The 21,609-nt window shown below is 47.3% G+C and overlaps 2 protein-coding genes across 2 annotated transcripts in view; one reads left to right on the top strand and one right to left on the bottom strand.

The window, feature by feature from the left end:
- Positions 1–21,609, bottom strand: part of LOC137427197 (amine sulfotransferase-like) — a 490,514-nt gene that overhangs the window by 82,557 nt on the left and 386,348 nt on the right. The window lies entirely within an intron of this gene.
- The window catches only part of LOC137427190 (protein FAM162A), a 36,476-nt gene that overhangs the window by 258 nt on the left and 14,609 nt on the right, over positions 1–21,609 (top strand). The window contains exons 2-3 of the mRNA XM_068116446.2: positions 9,936–10,050; positions 16,672–16,780. Coding sequence (XP_067972547.1) covers positions 9,936–10,050; positions 16,672–16,780 — 224 coding nt within the window. The remainder of the gene's footprint in view (positions 1–9,935; positions 10,051–16,671; positions 16,781–21,609) is intronic.

The raw sequence follows: 21,609 nt of genomic DNA, 5'->3' as shown, positions 1-21,609 counted from the left end.
GAACACTTTTACCATTTATATATTTCATGGATTTTAGTTTTATTCTGGTGTTTGATTCCGTTTTTATTCGACCTGTGTACCAGGTGTGTATCGTTCACACACGCTCATCAATAAGTGGACTATTAGTGTATCGTCCTCGTGGACATTGATCTTTGTGGGGACGTTGACGCTCTGGTGATCATTTTCATGGGTGGATCCACAACGTCCATCCACCTGTACATTAGTGCACCTATTTGAAAATCAACTGGATGCGGATTGCGGAAAAAGTTTCGTGAACCGGAAAAAGTATTTTAAAAAGAAAAATCAAATAAACAAGTACAGGTACATTCAAAGTACACCGCTCCATGCCAAATAATTAAATAACATCCTCCAGCGCGGCATTGCCGGGGCGCTGTGCAGCACATCGAGCCTGTATTGGGAGGGAGAGGTGTACAATAAATCAAAAACACCTTTTACAACCACATCACCTGGTCACTGTCGTGTCCAAATATCAGCTTCCTAGCTCAAAAGGTGCCTGAGATAATGCCCAGAAGAGAAAGGAAATAAATAGGTACTTAAATACTCGATAATAATAAAATAACGAATCAATTAATTGATTAATCAAAACCAAAAAATACCGTTTTTGCCAAAGTACTTGCTCACTATTGTGTTGAAATTTCAGCTACCTAGCTCAAAGGATGGCTGAGATATCGCCCGGACAAACAACCAAGAAAACAAATAAACAAACAACGAGAGTGAAAACTGAGTACTCCCTTTCAGCGTGCGTCACTGCCGAACCCCCTTCGGTGCCCGGAAATGACGTTATGCAGCGCCTGGAGATGGCATAAGAAAGGTGTGGCGTACAACATGGGAAAACGTAAAAAAGACGTATTTACATTATCATGGACAGGGTAAATAATGTCTGGGACTACCTGGACGCACAAAGCATCCCGTGTACCTATTAACGCAGCAATTGATTGCACGAGAATAACATCATAGGGGAGGGCATTCCACAGGTTCACACAATTCCATGGGAAAAGACCGAGGAGCCGAAATTCCTTCATGATCGTTGCTTAAAAATCTTCAAGGAGTGCCCACGCGAGCGGTATCTTCACGAAAGATGAAAACTCATTTTGGTCAAGGTTTTCATAACCCCACACAATCTTAAACCACTCCATAAGCTCCCCTTGGAGGTTTTCATAACCCCACACAATCTTAAACCACTCCATAAGCTCCCCTTGGAGGTTTTCATAACCCCACACAATCTTAAACCCCTCCATAAGCTCCCCTTGGAGGTTTTCATAACCCCACACAATCTTAAACCACTCCATAAGCTCCTCTTGGAGGTTTTCATAACCCCACACAATCTTAAACCACTCCATAAGATCCTCTTGGATGTTTTCATAACCCCACACAATCTTAAACCACTCCATAAGCTCCTCTTGGATGTTTTCATAACCACACACAATCTTAAACCACTCCATAAGATCCTCTTGGAGGTTTTCATAACCCCACACAATCTTAAACTCCTCCATAAGATCCTCTTGGATGTTTTCATAACCACACACAATCTTAAACCCCTCCATAAGATCCTCTTGGAGGTTTTCATAACCCCACACAATCTTAAACTCCTCCATAAGATCCTCTTGGAGGTTTTCATAACCCCACACAATCTTAAACCCCTGCATAAGATCCTCTTGGAGGTTTTCATAACCCCACACAATCTTAAACTCCTCCATAAGATCCTCTTGGAGGTTTTCATAACCACACACAATCTTAAGCCCCTCTATAAGATCCTCTTGGAGGTTTTCATAACCCCACACAATCTTAAACCCCTCCATAAGATCCTCTTGGAGGTTTTCATAACCACACACAATCTTAAGCCCCTCTATAAGATCCTCTTGGAGGTTTTCATAACCCCACACAATCTTAAACTCCTCCATAAGATCCTCTTGGAGGTTTTCATAACCCCACACAATCTTAAACTCCTCCATAAGATCCTCTTGGATGTTTTCATAACCACACACAATCTTAAACCCCTCCATAAGATCATCTTGGAGGTTTTCATAACCCCACACAATCTTAAACTCCTCCATAAGATCCTCTTGGAGGTTTTCATAACCCCACACAATCTTAAACCCCTCCATAAGATCCTCTTGGAGGTTTTCATAACCCCACACAATCTTAAACTCCTCCATAAGATCCTCTTGGAGGTTTTCATAACCCCACACAATCTTAAACCCCTCCATAAGATCCTCTTGGAGGTTTTCATAACCACACACAATCTTAAGCCCCTCCATAAGATCCTCTTGGAGGTTTTCATAACCCCACACAATCTTAAACTCCTCCATAAGATCCTCTTGGAGGATTTCATAACCCCACACAATCTTAAACCCCTCCATAAGATCCTCTTGGAGGTTTTCATAACCCCACACAGTCTTAAACTCCTCCATAAGCTCCCCTTGGAGGTTTTCATAACCCCACACAATCTTAAACCCCTCCATAAGATCCTCTTGGAGGTTTTCATAACCCCACACAGTCTTAAACTCCTCCATAAGACCCTCTTGGAGGTTTTCATAACCCCACACAGTCTTAAGCCCCTCCATAAGCTCCCCTTGGACGTTTTCATAATCCCACACAATTTTAAACCCCTCCATAAGATCCTCTTGGAGGTTTTCATAACCCACACAATCTTAAGGGTAAGACCATGTTAGTGGGTAATGGTAAGACCGTGTTAGTGGATAATGGTAAGACCGTGTTAGTGGATAATGGTAAGACCGTGTTAGTGGGTAATGGTAAGACCGTGTTAGTGGGTAATGGTAAGACCGTGTTAGTTGGTAATGGTAAGACCGTGTTAGTGGGTAATGGTAAGACCGTGTTAGTGGGTAATGGTAAGACCGTGTTTGTGGGTAATGGTAAGACCGTGTTCGTGGGTAATGGTAAGACCGTGTTCGTGGGTAATGGTAAGACCGTGTTCGTGGGTAATGGTAAGACCGTGTTAGTGGGTAATGGTAAGACCGTGTTAGTGGGTAATGGTAAGACCGTGTTCGTGGGTAATGGTAAGACCGTGTTAGTGGGTAATGGTAAGACCGTGTTAGTGGGTAATGGTAAGACCGTGTTAGTGGGTAATGGTAAGACCGTGTTAGTGGGTAATGGTAAGACCGTGTTAGTGGGTAATGGTAAGACCGTGTTTGTTGGTAATGGTAAGACCGTGTTAGTGGGTAATGGTAAGACCGTGTTAGTGGGTAATGGTAAGACCGTGTTAGTGGGTAATGGTAAGACCGTGTTAGTGGGTAATGGTAAGATCGTGTTCGTGGGTAATGGTAAGACCGTGTTAGTGGGTAATGGTAAGACCGTGTTAGTGGGTAATGGTAAGACCGTGTTAGTGGGTAATGGTAAGACCGTGTTAGTGGGTAATGGTAAGACCGTGTTCGTGGGTAATGGTAAGACCGTGTTTGTTGGTAATGGTAAGACCGTGTTAGTGGGTAATGGTAAGACCGTGTTAGTGGGTAATGGTAAGACCGTGTTAGTGGGTAATGGTAAGACCGTGTTAGTGGGTAATGGTAAGACCGTGTTAGTGGGTAATGGTAAGACCGTGTTAGTGGGTAATGGTAAGATCGTGTTTGTGGGTAATGGTAAGACCGTGTTAGTGGGTAATGGTAAGACCGTGTTAGTGGGTAATGGTAAGACCGTGTTTGTGGGTAATGGTAAGATCGTGTTAGTGGGTAATGGTAAGACCGTGTTAGTGGGTAATGGTAAGACCGTGTTAGTGGGTAATGGTAAGACCGTGTTAGTGGGTAATGGTAAGACCGTGTTAGTGGGTAATGGTAAGACCGTGTTCGTGGGTAATGGTAAAATCGTGTTAGTGGGTAATGGTAAGACCGTGTTAGTGGGTAATGGTAAGACCGTGTTAGTGGGTAATGGTAAGACCGTGTTCGTGGGTAATGGTAAGACCGTGTTAGTGGGTAATGGTAAGACCGTGTTAGTGGGTAATGGTAAGACCGTGTTTGTTGGTAATGGTAAGACCGTGTTAGTGGGTAATGGTAAGACCGTGTTAGTGGGTAATGGTAAGACCGTGTTAGTGGGTAATGGTAAGACCGTGTTAGTGGGTAATGGTAAGATCGTGTTCGTGGGTAATGGTAAGACCGTGTTAGTGGGTAATGGTAAGACCGTGTTAGTGGGTAATGGTAAGACCGTGTTAGTGGGTAATGGTAAGACCGTGTTAGTGGGTAATGGTAAGACCGTGTTAGTGGGTAATGGTAAGACCGTGTTAGTGGGTAATGGTAAGACCGTGTTCGTGGGTAATGGTAAGACCTTGTTAGTGGGTAATGGTAAGACCGTGTTAGTGGGTAATGGTAAGACCGTGTTTGTGGGTAATGGTAAGACCGTGTTAGTGGGTAATGGTAAGACCGTGTTAGTGGGTAATGGTAAGACCGTGTTTGTTGGTAATGGTAAGACCGTGTTAGTGGGTAATGGTAAGACCGTGTTAGTGGGTAATGGTAAGACCGTGTTAGTGGGTAATGGTAAGACCGTGTTAGTGGGTAATGGTAAGACCGTGTTAGTGGGTAATGGTAAGATCGTGTTTGTGGGTAATGGTAAGACCGTGTTAGTGGGTAATGGTAAAACCGTGTTAGTGGGTAATGGTAAGACCGTGTTAGTGGGTAATGGTAAGACCGTGTTCGTGGGTAATGGGAAGACCGTGTTAGTGGGTAATGGTAAAACCGTGTTAGTGCGTAATGGTAAGACCGTGTTAGTGGGTAATGGTAAGACCGTGTTCGTGGGTAATGGTAAAATCGTGTTAGTGGGTAATGGTAAGACCGTGTTAGTGGGTAATGGTAAGACCGTGTTAGTGGGTAATGGTAAGACCGTGTTAGTGGGTAATGGTAAGACCGTGTTCGTGGGTAATGGTAAGACCGTGTTAGTGGGTAATGGTAAGACCGTGTTAGTTGGGAATGGTAAGACCGTGTTAGTGGGTAATGGTAAGACCGTGTTAGTGGGTAATGGTAAGACCGTGTTTGTGGGTAATGGTAAGACCGTGTTTGTGGGTAATGGTAAGACCGTGTTCGTGGGTAATGGTAAGACCGTGTTCGTGGGTAATGGTAAGACCGTGTTAGTGGGTAATGGTAAGACCGTGTTAGTGGGTAATGGTAAGACCGTGTTCGTGGGTAATGGTAAGACCGTGTTAGTGGGTAATGGTAAGACCGCGTTAGTGGGTAATGGTAAGACCGCGTTCGTGGGTAATGGTAAGACCGTGTTACTGGGTAATGGTAAGACCGTGTTAGTGGGTAATGGTAAGACCGTGTTCGTGGGTAATGGTAAGACCGTGTTAGTGGGTAATGGTAAGACCGTGTTCGTGGGTAATGGTAAGACCGTGTTCGTGGGTAATGGTAAGACCGTGTTAGTGGGTAATGGTAAGACCGTGTTCGTGGGTAATGGTAAGACCGTGTTCGTGGGTAATGGTAAGACCGTGTTCGTGGGTAATGGTAAGACCGTGTTAGTGGGTAATGGTAAGACCGTGTTCGTGGGTAATGGTAAGACCGTGTTCGTGGGTAATGGTAAGACCGTGTTCGTGGGTAATGGTAAGACCGTGTTCGTGGGTAATGGTAAGACCGTGTTCGTGGGTAATGGTAAGACCGTGTTCGTGGGTAATGGTAAGACCGTGTTCGTGGGTAATGGTAAGACCGTGTTCGTGTGTAATGGTAAGACCGTGTTCGTGGGTAATGGTAAGACAGTGTTCGTGGGTAATGGTAAGACCGTGTTCGTGGGTAATGGTAAGACCGTGTTCGTGGGTAATGGTAAGACCGTGTTCGTGGGTAATGGTAAGACCGTGTTCGTGGGTAATGGTAAGACCGTGTTCGTGGGTAATGGTAAGACCGTGTTCGTGGGTAATGGTAAGACCGTGTTCGTGGGTAATGGTAAGACCGTGTTCGTGGGTAATGGTAAGACCGTGTTCGTGGGTAATGGTAAGACCGTGCTGGGAGTGTTTCCCACTGTTCATTCTCAGCCGCAGAATCCACACGATATACCGTCCCTGTGCTCTGCACTTCATGGATGTTAAGGCTATATAAGGAATTCCAAAGATTTTAAACAATTTAAATGGTTTGTCGGCAAACAAATAAACCTGTTGCTGACATTTGACGCACTGGAGTGGGACAATATTACCTGGTGGCTTTACAGATGACCGGATTCACCTGATATTTTAAATTTGTTTTCCACAAAATTCGTTTTATTCTTTCTTGTACCAAAGCTGATGGGAATAATAAATAAATGATGTTTTTTTTAAATAATACAACATGAAAGGCTGTACAAGGACATTTTAAATATATATTCCCACCCCTTCCCCCCTCTCCTCCCGACTCTGACCGCCTCGTGGTTCAGGTCTTATAGCCATCCTGGTAATGGTCCTGGAAACTCTGGCCACCCTGGTCATGGTCCTAGCCACCCTGGTCATGGTCCTAGCCACCTTGGTCATGATCCTCGGCACCCTGGTCATGATCCTAGACACCCTGGTCATGATCCTAGACACCCTGGTCATGATCCTAGACACCCTGGTCATGATCCTAGACACCCTGGTCATGATCCTAGACACCCTGGTCATGGTCCTAGACACCCTGGTCATGGTCCTAGACACCCTGGTCATGGTCCTAGACACCCTGGTCATGGTCCTAGACACCCTGGTCATGGTCCTAGACACCCTGGTCATGGTCCTAGACACCCTGGTCATGGTCCTAGACACCCTGGTCATGGTCCTAGACACCCTGGTCATGGTCCTAGACACCCTGGTCATGGTCCTAGACACCCTGGTCATGGTCCTAGACACCCTGGTCATGGTCCTAGACACCCTGGTCATGGTCCTAGACACCCTGGTCATGATCCTAGACACCCTGGTAATGGTCCTAGACACCCTGGTAATGGTCCTAGACACCCTGGTCATGGTCCTAGACACCATGGTCATGCTCCTAGACACCCTGGCCACCATGGTCATGGTCCTAGACTCCCTGGTCATGGTCCTAGACTCCCTGGTCATGGTCCTAGACACCCTCGTCATTATCCTAGACACCCTGGTCATGGTCCTAGACACCCTGGTCATGGTCCTAGACACCCTGGTCATGGTCCTAGACACCCTGGTCATGATCCTAGACACCCTGGTAATGGTCCTAGACACCCTGGTAATGGTCCTAGACACCCTGGTAATGGTCCTAGACACCCTGGTCATGGTCCTAGACACCATGGTCATGCTCCTAGACACCCTGGCCACCATGGTCATGGTCCTAGACTCCCTGGTCATGGTCCTAGACTCCCTGGTCATGGTCCTAGACACCCTCGTCATTATCCTAGACACCCTCGTCATTATCCTAGACACCCTGGTAATGGTCCTAGACACCCTGGTCATGATCCTAGACACCCTGGTCATGGTCCTAGACTCCCTGGTCATGATCCTAGACCACCTGCTCATGGTCCTAGACACCCTGGTCATGATCCTAGACCACCTGCTCATGGTCCTAGACACCCTGGTCACGATCCTAGACACCCTGGTCATGATCCTAGACACACTGGTCATGATCCTAGACACACTGGTCATGATCCTAGACACCCTGGTCATTATCCTAGACACCCTGGTCATGGTCCTAGACTCCCTGGTCATGATCCTAGACCACCTGGTCATGGTCCTAGCCACCCTGGTAATGATCCTAGACACCCTGGTCATGGTCCTAGACACCCTGGTCATGGTCCTAGACACCCTGGTCATGATCCTAGACACCCTGGTCATGATCCTAGACACCCTGGTCATGATCCTAGACACCCTGGTCATGATCCTAGACACCCTGGTAATGGTCCTAGACACCCTGGTCATGATCCTAGACACCCTGGTCATGGTCCTAGACACCCTGGTCATGATCCTAGACACCCTGGTCATGGTCCTAGACTCCCTGGTCATGATCCTAGACCACCTGCTCATGGTCCTAGACACCCTGGTCATGATCCTAGACCACCTGCTCATGGTCCTAGACACCCTGGTCACGATCCTAGACACCCTGGTCATGATCCTAGACACACTGGTCATGATCCTAGACACCCTGGTCATTATCCTAGACACCCTGGTCATGGTCCTAGACTCCCTGGTCATGATCCTAGACCACCTGGTCATGGTCCTAGCCACCCTGGTAATGATCCTAGACACCCTGGTCATGGTCCTAGACACCCTGGTCATGGTCCTAGACACCCTGGTCATGATCCTAGACACCCTGGTCATGATCCTAGACACCCTGGTCATGATCCTAGACACCCTGGTCATGATCCTAGACACCCTGGTCATGATCCTAGACACCATGGTCATGATCCGAGACACCATGGTCATGATCCTATACACCCTGGTCATGGTCCTAGACACGCTGGTCAATGTCCTAGACTCCATGGTCATGGTCCTAGATACCCTGGTCATGATCCTAGACACCCTGGTCATGGTCCTAGACACGCTGGTCAATGTCCTAGACACCCTGGTCATGGTCCTAGATACCCTGGTCATGATCCTACACACCCTGATCATGGTCCTAGATACCTTGGTAATGGTCCTAGATACCCTGGTCATTGTCCTAGACACTGTGGTAATGGTCCTAGACACCCTGGTCATGGTCCTAGACACCCTGGTAATGGTCCTAGATACCCTGGTCATGGTCCTAGACACCCTGGTCATGGTCCTAGACACCCTGATCATGGTCCGACACACCCTGGTCATTGTCCTAGATACCCTGTTAATGGTCCTAGACACCCTGGTAATGGTCCTAGATACCTTGGTAATGGTCCTAGATACCCTGGTCATTGTCCTAGACACCGTGGTAATGGTCCTCGATACCCTGATCATGGTCCTAGACACCCTGTTAATGGTCCTAGATACCCTGGTCATGGTCCTAGATACCCTGCTCATGGTCTGACACACCCTGGTCATGAGCTTAGCCACCATGGTCATGGTCCGATGTTCGTTCCGGAGTAAAGTAATGATATTTGCTCTCTGTTTGTCAACTTGCTTGGAAGAATGACGAGATTTGGATAATGATCTCGCCTTTATGTGAAGTTGGTATTTATCAACTAATGTAATGAACCGGTGTAGTTGGTGAAGGTTAATGTTGAGGAATGTCGACGGACAGGTAGAACAATGGATGAAACCAACACCACGTTTACCGAAGAACAAGGAGAAGCTGACGTTTCGGGCGTTACCCCATCATTGGAGGAAAAGCAAACAACCAGTGAAACCTTGCTGGTGGGTAACGGTCACAGCATGTTATTTTGCTCTGATGAAGGGTTAACGGCCGAAACGTCTCCTCGCTCCCTGGGCAGTTGGCATACATACCTGAATGAACCTTTGGTTGATTTCATCTATTTTTCTCAATTTATAATTTACACAAAGTATATTTAAGCCATATCGGTTAATTTAATCGATTAGATTCGATTGCAATGGGGCAACTGGACAAGTTTCCTTGTGTCATGCAGTATTTTGTCAAATATTTCAATCTTTTGGCATATTGCCCCCACAACCCCACTTGACATCCACAACCCCACCGTCACCCGGCCCCCATAAACCCTTCCGGATCCACCACCTCTCTATCCCCCACACATCTCAAAATCCCAAATCACCACACATTATTTCCACCAGTTATTGAGTTATTGTATGTAACTACTGTGATTGGTGTATTGGCTAAAGATGGTGGAAGAAGAAATGTGGGCAAGGGGGTTAACAAGGAGAGATGCAGAAAATAGGGCAAAATGGAGAGGATTGTCATGGGTCCCGCAAGGCTAACCCCCGCTCTTGCAGGGAAAATGGTCTTAAAAGGATCATTCATTCATTCATTCATTTGTATGTAAACTATTTTTGCGGTTGAGACTCGTTAAGTCATGGTTATGCTATAATGTGCAATGACAGTAGAGAAGCTGACCCTGACACCATCCCACCTGGCCAGGTCCCTGTTCAGAAAAGCCGTTGTTGCCATACCGGAGACCCACCTTGCTAGACAAGCGCATCCTGCTGTGGGCACGAAGGTACAAGACTTTCGATGACATTCCAGAAGTTGTGAGGTATGTGGGGAATTCTGGGATCATAAAAAAACAACCAATGAATTACCTGTAATGGTCTTGCACACTACAACAACAACAACAGGCATTTTAAGGCCATTTTCCCTGCCAGAGCGGGGGTTAGCCTTGCGGTCCCCATGACAATCTTCTCCATTTTGCTCTATTTTCTGCATCTCCCCTTGTTTAACCCCCTTGCCCGCATTTCTTCTTCCATCATCTTTAGCCAAGTCTTTCTCGGTCTTCCCCGTCCTCTACTTCCTTCTATATTCATTTCCATCACTCTTCTCAACCAGTCACTTTCATCCTTCCTCAACACATGACCAAACCATCTCAACCTGTTTCTCCTCACAGCATCAATCACAGGCTCTATTCCCATCATCTTTCGCAATTCATCATTTGTCTTCCTCTCTCTCCTTCACATTCTGAGCCAGCACCTCCATCACAGCTACAAATAGCAGTGGACCTAGTACCGACCCCTGATTCACTCCCACCTTCACCTCAAACTCACCACTGTTCCCATCCTTCGTCCTTACAGCTGTGCGCGCTCTTTTGTACATTTCCATCACAACTCTGATCAACAATTCCTCCACTCCTAACTTCCTCAATGCCCATGTCACGACTTCGCGTGGAACCCTATCGAATGCTTTCTCCAGATCAACAAACCCAAGAAACAACTTCTTCCTCTTCTCCATGTACTTCTCCTGCAACTGCCTCACAATAAAAAGCACGTCTGTCATTCCTCTTCCTGGCATAAATCCAAACTGCATTTCGTCGATCTTCAACTTCTTCCTTATCGTCCTCTCCAACACCCTTTCCAATACCTTCATTCCATGCTCCAATAACCTTATCGCTCCATACGAGCCACAGTCCAGAGGGTCACCTTTCCCCTTGTATAGAGGGACGAGGGTACTCAGTTCCCAATCCACTGGAATGCGGCCTTCTTTCACCACCAGATTACAGATCTCTGTCATTCTCTTCACACCCCAACTTCCTGCTGCCTTCAACATATCTCCCACAACTCCCGTCGGCCCTCCCGCTTTTCTACTCCTCATTGCTTTTATCACTTCCAAAACTTCCTTCTCAGTTATCTTCGCTGCCGGTCCTAAAACTGGGTTACTCTCTATGTTGCCATCCCATTCATTCTCTGTATTCAACAGTATTTCCATATATCTCTCCCATCTTCCTTTAATTCCATCTTGGTCCACAACGATTTGTCCCTCTTCATCCTTCAAGCAACTCACCCCCATCACATCACACCTATCTTTCGCTATCTGCTTTGCAATCCTGAATACCGCTCTCTTCGGTGTTCTCTTCATTCTTGGTGTTCTTTGGTGTTCTCGGTGTTCTCTTCCGAGCGTTCCGAGCTTCCAAGCATTCTCCGAACATTCTCCTACATGCCTCCTGCGCCTTTGCTACCTCTTTCTTTGCAGCCTTCTTGGCTGCCTTATAACTTTCATGTTCTGCCTTTTCTGCCCCCGTACCCTTCGCCTTCTGCCACTCCCTGAACTTCTTCTTCTTCTCGTCAATCCTCTTTCCAACTTCATCATCCCACCACCATGTTTCCGATTGCCTCGGTCATCCTTTTGTCCATCCACATACCTCACCAACGTCTCCCAACAGACTATCTTTCATTGACATCCAACCGCTTTCAAGCTCAACCACATCATCCTCTACCATACTTAGCCTCTCTTTTAATGCCTCCCTCACTGTCACCTCTTTCAACCTTCATTCTCGGTTGGTATTCCACCCGCCGAGCTCTCCTCGCACCTTTCACCCTTATGACGCAGACAACCAAGTGGTGCTGTGAAACAGCCTCCTCCCCCGGGATCACGTTTGTGTCCTGGAGGTGCCCCCTATCTCGTCTACGCACCATCAGGTAGTCAATGGTTGTCGTCGACCCACCTGACGTGTATGTAACAAGCTTATTATCCTCTTTCTGGAACTGAGTATTACAAATCAACAAATCAGCTCCATCAGCAAACTCCAAAATCCTTTCACCTTCTCCATTTCTCACACTATATCCGTAACCCCCATGAACTCCCTCAAAACCATCCATACTCCTTCCCACATGTCCATTTAGGTCTCCTCCTACCACAACAACTTCCTCATCTTTCACGTTTTCCATCAGCTTCTCTATCGCACACCAGAACTTGTCCTTCTCTTCATCGCTCCGACCAACCTGCGGAGCATATCCCGAGATGACGTTCACCAAGAGCTTTCCAATCATCATTTTCACCATCATCAACCTATCACTCACTCCAGTCACACTCACCACACAGTCTACAAACTCCTCAGAAAACAGGACACCAACACCATTCACGCCCTCCGGGCACCCTTGCCACACAAACTTGTATTTCTGTCCCTGCCTACCCTTCACCATTCTCACACCACTTCCCTTCCATCTCGTCTCCTGCACACAACATATGGCCACTCTTCTTCTGACCAATGGTAGAGTCTCTTCTTCTTCTTGCACACTCAAGGAGGATAACCTCTATCATGGTAGAGTAAAGGAGATGCAAGCTGACAAAAGAGCATCACCATAGGGAATGTACGCTCACCATGGGTCTTGGCCTGAAGCCAAGTTTGACAAACCCTGCAGCGGTGGACTTCTACATCCTGAGTACCCGAGGTAGTGATAGCGACAAAACGCAGCTCGACCTCATTCATTCCAAGTGAGTTAAACATTCCTGATGTCCGAGTTCCAAACATGTGCTCTGCTTGTGTTGCGGTTGCACGTTGTAGCTCTCTATAGGTTTTCATGGCACCGGTCGGTGTACGCGTCCAATAGTCCATACGTATATGGGAGATGGATTTTGTCCAAATGTCCCCACATGAATTCAATCTTGACCTGCACTTTCCTTGTGCAACTAGAAAATCCATTCACGTTACTGTTCAGGATTCCGACTTCAAATGAGGATTTGGTCTTTCATTTTTAAAACCTCAAAAAGAACTCCACATCTGCGTTTATCCGACACGCTGATGTAACGAATGTGTCCCACAGGATGGTGTGCAGGTCACACACTCACCTCTGAGCTAACTCGGGTGTGAATCCCGACCAAGCTATATTCTCTCAACCCGATGCTCCAAATGTGTGTCGTCCCTCGGATGGGCGTTTAAGATCCCACGGAGTCCTTCTTGGAGAGAAGGCGAGTTATCACCAGCATCCTGAACAAATGACTAATCCCTCCAGGGATTTTGAGTAGCAAACGCTCTGACCCTCCTGGATATCCCTCGACTGACATACCGGGTTACACCACTTGATATCAGAGTGTATTTGTTTGGGTAGCAGCTCCGACACCATAAACATAACCACCACTGTTTCTTCATGGAGGATTGTGGGAAGAGCAAAGCGAACCCTGAAGTCCCTCTGCCATTCTAAGTGATGCTGTCTGAGGCTCGAGGTTAAATGAGAGAGTATTTGATGGATCACACACCTCTCCCTGGTGCAGCTGCTTCAAGTAGTGTGGAGTAGATGTACGCTTTACCTCCTTAGGGGTTCCAAACCCAATTTAATGTTCCTGTTGTGGTAAATTTTGAAGCTATTAGTGGCAGTAATTTGCCTTCCAGGCATAGGCTTGTGTAAACAGAAGTCAAATGGAATTAGTGGGCTTGGGAGAAAAAGTAGCAGCACCACCATATATGGTTACTACCCTCACTGGCTTGTCCAGACCATGTAAACACAGCCAAGAGGTCGGATTTTGAAATTTAATTTTGTTTTTTCAAAATTATGGCTCAGAGAGAAGCAAGGGCCTGTTCGATGAAGGGGTAACATACTGGCAGTGCGGTGGAAGGTAAACAACAATATGTGTACAAGCAAGTGGGTGAATGGACAGGAGAAGAGAGGAAAGGGGGGGTTGGGGTGTATAAGTCTCTTTGTAGGAGGTTCATTTTAAAAAACTTAATAAATACAATGTATCAAGACACAACAGACAAGTTTCACTCAATCTCTGCATTTTTTTAAGATACTGAGAAATATGTCAAGGATGTAGAATTAAATAAAGATAATTGTAACGTAACAACTATTGGATAAAACCAATTATGAATGATAATATGGGTTCTTCAATTTCCTTCAGTGGAAGGGCTTTTAATATATCTGGAAGAACATCAATTAAAGTGGCTCGAACAAAAGTTTCACCTCTACTTTCAGCAATCTATTGTAAGCTGGAAAAAGCAATGGAAAAAGTAAAAGTATCAGAAAAGAAAACCCTTATGGATGAAGCTTTAGAAAGAGAAGATAAACCATTAATAATAAGCATGGAGACATGGAGACATTTGTTTTAACAACCCGAAAGATGTAAATATTGATGAAAAGAAGGATGTTAACATATTAGTCCGTGGGCTGAGTAGGGTTTACATGCACCCCCCCCACAACTTAACTTAACTATATATATATATAGTCGTGTGACTACCCTTGGTGAATACCGAAGGGCAGCACGGAAGGCCAAGCGAGCTTTTACTCTGAAGCGTTCTAGTCCGTGGGCTGAGTAGGGTTTACATGCACCCCCCCCCCCCCCCACAACTTAACTTCCCGGGTATGTCCATGTACCCCCCACCCTAGGGGTTAGGAAAAACCATGTTAACAGAAAAAAACTCATTCCCAAGGTACCTCCCACGCATATTTTGTTGTTACCCCCCCTGTGTCAGTGATTTACGAAAATTAGGGGTAGGCGAAATTCAAATGGCCATAACTTTTTACCTAGTCATCCTATGGTTGCATGTGACCCCTCAAAATGTTTGTCCTGGGACACTCTTTACAATGATATGTGTTATATGCAAATGAGGTCACTAATGAGGTCACCAGAGGTCAAACTATGAGGGAATGAGTTTTTTTTCTGTTAACATGGTTTTTCCTAACCCCTAGGGTGGGGGGTACATGGACATACCCGGGAAGTTAAGTTGTGGGGGGGGGGGGGGTGCATGTAAACCCTACTCAGCCCATGGACTATATCAGGTGAAATGACATTTCGTTCAGTAGAAGTTAAGAACCATTTTAAAATTACCTTCAATATAAAAAAATGTAGGAGTTGAATCTTAATGGAAAAAGTATATGGATATAGATGGTAATGTTCTTTCTACTAGTTACATACGAGTCATTATTCAAGTGAAGATTTTGCAAATTCCGATGGTGATGATAGTACCTCTATTGGAACAGAAGACAGTTATGATACTGAGAGTTTCTTTTCAAATGAAAGTTATGAAAGTAGTTTTTTTTGATGATGATGATCATGAAAGCACTGATTTATAGTGAAGATGAAATTTATGTAAAGTAAAGTTTTACTATATAAATATGATGATTCTAAATGATGTATCAGATGTTGAGCCTCTTGAATTCCCTGATACTCCAGATGATGAATTAGAGAATTGCCCGGCTTGTGATAGAGTGAGATTAAACACAGCCAAAAGCCCACAAACAATGCTTATTCTGTGATTATAAAGAACCTCGTTATCTTTGATGATCGTGTTAATGAGAGAAACCAAACGGTTATGGAAATATAAAAAGAAACATAACTATTATAAAATTACACCAAAAATGAATTACCTTACAAGATTAATAAGAGAAATGAACGTTAAGTATGACGATGATAATACACTTTTCCTTACAACGGAAGAGATTGATAAAATTAGGATAATGTTTCAACATTGATGTTATTTGCTATTCACAATTGTCATTTTCAAGGATATATCAACACAAGATATTATATAAATAAAATAATGGATTATCTTGAAATTAAATCTGAACTCAGGATAAAATATAGAGTTTCTCAAAAATCCTGTAAAAAATTAGATGACTTGTTTTCGGAATATATAAATGAATGATTTTTTACCTGTTTGGGAAAATAACATAAAATTTAATAACCATAAAAAATCTCCCTGATTCATTAAGATATCTAATAGTTGGTTCAAGCGGATGTGGAAAAACCTGTTTGCTTTTAAAGATGCTCCTTACTCCCAACTTTTTAGATTATGATAATTTAATAATTTTCACAAAGTCAAGTTTTCAACCAGAGTATCAACGACTATCACAAGGTTTTAATGCGGATCTTCAGAAAGAAGATATAATCGGTTTATTTAAACTTTTTAAAAAACTAAATGATAACAACACTGAAGATGTAATACAACTATTTTGTGATACATAGAAATGTAAAAATAAATCAAAACCCATAACTTGTATTCTCAGTGATAATACGGATGATATACCTTCACCCCAAGATTTAGATAAATCAAAAAAGAATCTTGTTATCTTTCATGATTGTGTTAATGAGAGAAACCAAACAGTAATGGATAGCTACTATACAAGAGGGAGACATTCTTCTTGTAATTGTATTTATCTTAGTCAGTCATATTTTCAACTCCCTCGACGCTCAATAAGAAACAATGCCAATACTTTTATTTTATTCAAGTTAAAAATTCAATAGATGTAAATAATTTTTGGAGAGACAATTGTTCTACATTATGTAGTAAAAATGAATTTGAGGATTATATGAAACACGCTACTGGAAAATATATGAAATTTGAAAACATGAAATTTCCTTTCTCCCAAAAATCTGTTTATGGAAAACTGACATATGCTGGACAGGACCTTTGAATGTTTATGAACGACTCCTGGATTGTCACATTTTTCAGCTTCCAGATGATCAATACTGCCAAGAATCGTCTCCGAGTGAAGATTGCGTACATCATGATCATTTTCACTATTGTTGGCTGCTTCATCATGATAACCTCTGGAAAAAAGGTACTGCATCAAATAATGAATGAAGTGAAGTACTTACGATGTGTAAGTGAGTGTTGCCCTTTGGTACATACAGTGAATGGTGGCAACTCTCGTCTTGGTAATGCCCAAAACATCAGCGATTGCCCCTCGAAGCATGGTATGCAAAAGGCAAAAAGGAGGTCTAAACTGTGAAATGATTGCATTCCCCCACGCAATACAATCCATTAGATGTGGAGAAAAACGGAATGGGATAAAGTGGAAATGGCAAGGAAGATCAGCACATAACATTAACATGGTGTGAACACATTGGCGCAAAAGTTTACCATGCCATGCCAGCATTTCACTTCAATATACAACCCAGATACACTCCTCCCACCCCCCACCCTCCTCCCCTCACACTTGCTTGCCTATAAATCAATGGAACCGAGCTTTCCAGCATACTCTACATGTACACCACTGATGGAACACAGAAAGCAGGGGGAAGCAATACAGTGCATGCCGTCGTTACCTGTCCAATCTCAACCAAACTTGACAGGAACCAAACCCCGTGTCCCCCAATCCCCACCCACCCAAGGGGTTTTTTCACCTTGGGCGATATCTGTGTTAAGGTGTATATCCACGAATAGCTATTCCTCCATTTTTCCAAGGCAGCTTCTCTTAAGAAAAGTAACTAGAACTGCCACTTTATAACTGCTGGCAGTGATGACCAGTTTCCTCTGCCTTCCCGCTTTCGACCAATCGGAAAAAAAAAATTATATATATATATATACTGTATAATAGAAATAAAAAATAATATAAATATTTTGGAAATAAATCGAATGCTAATTTTACTGCTAATTTCATACAACATACACACACACACACACACACACATACATACATGACACACACACACACACACATACACACATACATCCATACCAGGCACATGCCATACACACACACACACACACACACACACACACACACACACACACATACAAACACACATCCGCACACACACACATCCCCACACACCCCGATCCACACACACACATCCCCATCCACACACACACACACACACACACACACACACACACACACACACACACACACACACACCCCGATACACACACACACACACACACACACACATCCCGATCCACACACACACACATACACACACACACACACACACACACACACACACACACACCTCCCGATCCACACACACACACACACCTCCCGATCCACACACACACATCCCGATCCACACACACACATCCCGATCCACACACACACACACACATCCCGATACACACACACACACACACACACATCCCGATCCACACACACACGCACATCCCCATATACACACACACACACACACACGCACGCACATCCCCATACACACACACACATCCCGATCCACACACACACACACACACACACACACACACACACACACACACACACACACACACACACACACACACATCCCGATCCACACACACACATACACACACACACACATCCCCACACACACATCCCCACACACACATCCCGATCCACACACACCCACACACATCCCAATCCACACACACACATCCCCACACACAGATCCCGATCCACACACACACACACATCCTGATCCACACACACACACATCCCGATCCACACACACACACACACACACACACATCCCGATCCACACACACACATTCCGATCCACACACACACATCCCGATCCACACACACACACACACACATCCCGATCCACACACACACATCCCGATCCACACACACACATCCCGATCCACACACACACATCCCGATCCACACACACACATCCCAATCCACACACACACATCCCGATCCACACACACACATCCACACAAACACACACATCTCGTTTATTCATTGCTGTTCCTCACAATTATGTCTCTGAGGGAGCTGTGCTCGCACGATAAAATCGGACAAAATGGACGACGCCAGGAATTAAGTTTCTCTGAGCTATTTATTCCCAGCTCACTCAAACGAACTCAAAAGCACTGAATCAGCCCATCGAACGGGCGGCAATATATATCAGAAACTCAACACACCAAAGCCACGCCTCTCAGGCGGGGCGTGGTATGCAAATAGATAAGCCACGCCTCTCAACGGGGCGTGGTATGCAAGGCAAGCGTTTGCCCGGTAAAGGCAAGTCTCAACACGCCTGGGCGAGTCCGGACACGTGACCGCTCGCCGGTTGCGTCATCGGCCGGTGCAGGGTAATTGTGTCATGCTACCGGTAACCGCTACACGCGCCCCCCCAGAATTAACATGCACCGGGAGAGTCAGTTTGAGGGGGGTCTTGATGACCCGGCCGAAGTGACCCCTGGCGATTCGTGTGGGGGTGGTAGGTGGCGGGGCGGTGGATGGTCGGGCGGGGGGTCTGGCTGACGGGGGACGGCCCCATCGTGGAGGAAGGGCCAACCGTGGAGGTTGGTCGAGGTCCAAATGGGCCGGCTTGAGGCGGTCCACGGAGATGCGGTCCGCCTTGCCGCCGATGTCGATGGTGAACGACTTGTCGTTCCTCTTCAGGACCCGGAAAGGTCCATCGTACGGCGGCCGGAGCGGTCCCCGGTGTGCGTTGTGCCGGATAAAAACATACTCCGCAGTGCGAAGTGCTGGGGGGACGTGGGGTTGGGGGCAGCCGTGGTGGGACGTGGGTACGGGGGCAAATCTCCTGGCGGCCTCCTGGAGGACCGAGCGTTGGCGAGCCGCGGACCAGGGGCCGGTGGCGTCAGGGATGAATTCGCCCGGCACGCGCAGTGGCTGGCCATAGACCAGCTCGGCGGTGGAAGCCTGGAGGTCCTCTTTAGGGGCCGTTCGGAGCCCCAATAGGACCCACGGGAGCCTGTCGGCCCAACCGTCGTCCTGGAGGCTGGCCCTGAGAGCGGCCTTCATCGAGCGGTGGAACCGCTCGCACAAGCCGTTGGCTTGGGGGTGGTAGGCCGTGGTGCGGTGAAGCTTGACCCCCAAGGCCTGGGCGACCGCGCCCCAAAGCTCGGAGGTGAATTGCGGGCCTCTATCGTAGGAAATGTCCGAGGGGGCACCGAAACGGGCAATCCAGGTGCCAATGAAGGCCTGCGCCACGTCGGCGGATGTTGTTGATGCCAGCGGGATGGCCTCCAGCCACCTGGTGGTCCTGTCCACCATTGTGAGGAGGTGGGTGAAGCCCTGAGGGGAGGGAAGGGGTCCCACCAGGTCCACATTAACGTGGTCGAAGCGCCGCGCGGGCACGTTGAATGGTGTCAACGGGGCCTGGGTGTGCCGGTGGACCTTCGCGCGCTGGCAGGCGACACAGGCATTGGCCCAGTCGCGGACGTCTTTACGGAGCCCGTGCCAGACGAATTTTGCTGCCACGAGCTTCTGTGATGCTTTCCGGCCCGGGTGGGAAAGGCCGTGGAGGGCGTCAAAAATGTGCCGCCGCCATCCGGTGGGAACGATGGGGCAAGGTTGGCCCAGGGAGACGTCGCACAGGAGAACTGTGCCTGTGTCCTCGAAGGGGACGTTGGCCAACCGCAGGCCTGTGTCCGCTGTCCGGGGGGCTTGCACCGTGGGGTCGGCGGTCTGGTCGGCCGCCATGCAGGCGAAGTCCACACCCAGGTGGACGGCGTTCGCGCCGGACCGGGAGAGGCAATCGGCCACAGCGTTGTCCTTGCCCGCGACGTGCCGGATGTCCGTCATAAACTCGGACACGGCGGAGAGGTGGCGCTGCTGGCGGGCCGACCACGGCTCCGTAATCTTGGCCATGGCGAAGACCAGAGGTTTGTGGTCCACAAACGCCGTGAACGGGCAGCCCTCCAAAAGATGGCGGAAGTGGCGAACAGCCAGGTAAAGGCCAAGGAGCTCGCGGTCGAAAGCGCTATACTTGCGCTCGTTAGGGCGAAGCTGCCGGCTGAAGAAGGCCAGCGGTTGCCAAGCTCCGTTCACCCACTGTTCATGCACGGCGCCCACCGCGTAGTCGGAAGCGTCCGTGGTGAAGGCGATGGGTGCGTCGAGCACCGGGTGCGCCAGCATGGTCGCGTTGGCGAGGGCCAGCTTAGCGCCCATGAACACCGTGTCCATCTCTGTGGTCCAGGCTACGTCGTGCTTGGCCGGCTTGCCCTGGAGTGCTTCGTACAGGGGGCGCATGAGTTGGGTGGCGCGAGGCACGAACCGGTGGTAGAAATTTACCATCCCCAAAAATTCCTGTAGGGCCTTGATGGAGCGAGGGCGTGGGAAACTTGTGACTGCCTCCACCTTGGTAGGCAGCAGGACGGCCCCGCGCTTCGTGATGCGGTGCCCCAGGAAGTCGATGGCCGTTACGCCAAACTGGCATTTCGCCGGGTTGATGATGAGGCCGTGCTGGCCGAGGCGCTCAAAAAGCATATGCAGGTGGACGAGGTGCTCCGCCCGGGAAGTGCTGGCGATGAGAATGTCATCCAGGAAGACGAAAAGAAAGGTGAGATCGCGCAGCACACTGTCCATCAGCCGCTGGAAGGCCTCGACCGCGTTCTTCAGGCCGAACGGCATTCGGAGGAACTCGAAGAGGCCAAAAGGTGTAATTACAGCCGTCTTCGGAATGCCGGCCGGCCGGACAGGTACCTGGTGGTAGCCCCGAATCAGGTCGACCTTGAAGAAGATCACCCACCCCGCCAAACTGGCGGAAAAGTCCTGTAAGTGTGGTATCGGGTACCGGTCGTGGGTAGTGGCGTCGTTGAGGCAGCGGTAATCGCCGCATGGTCGCCACCCGCCACCCGGTTTGGGCATGATGTGCAGGGGCGAGGCCCACGTGCTATTCGAGCGCCACACAATTCCCAATCGCTCCAGCGCGTCGAATGCCG

The sequence above is a fragment of the Myxine glutinosa genome, chromosome 5, assembly GCF_964187855.1.
Source record: "Myxine glutinosa chromosome 5, kmMyxGlut1.1, whole genome shotgun sequence".
Lineage (NCBI taxonomy): Eukaryota > Metazoa > Chordata > Myxini > Myxiniformes > Myxinidae > Myxine > Myxine glutinosa.
Note: the sequence above shows the minus strand (reverse complement) of the source record. Positions and strands in the feature narration are given on the sequence as shown.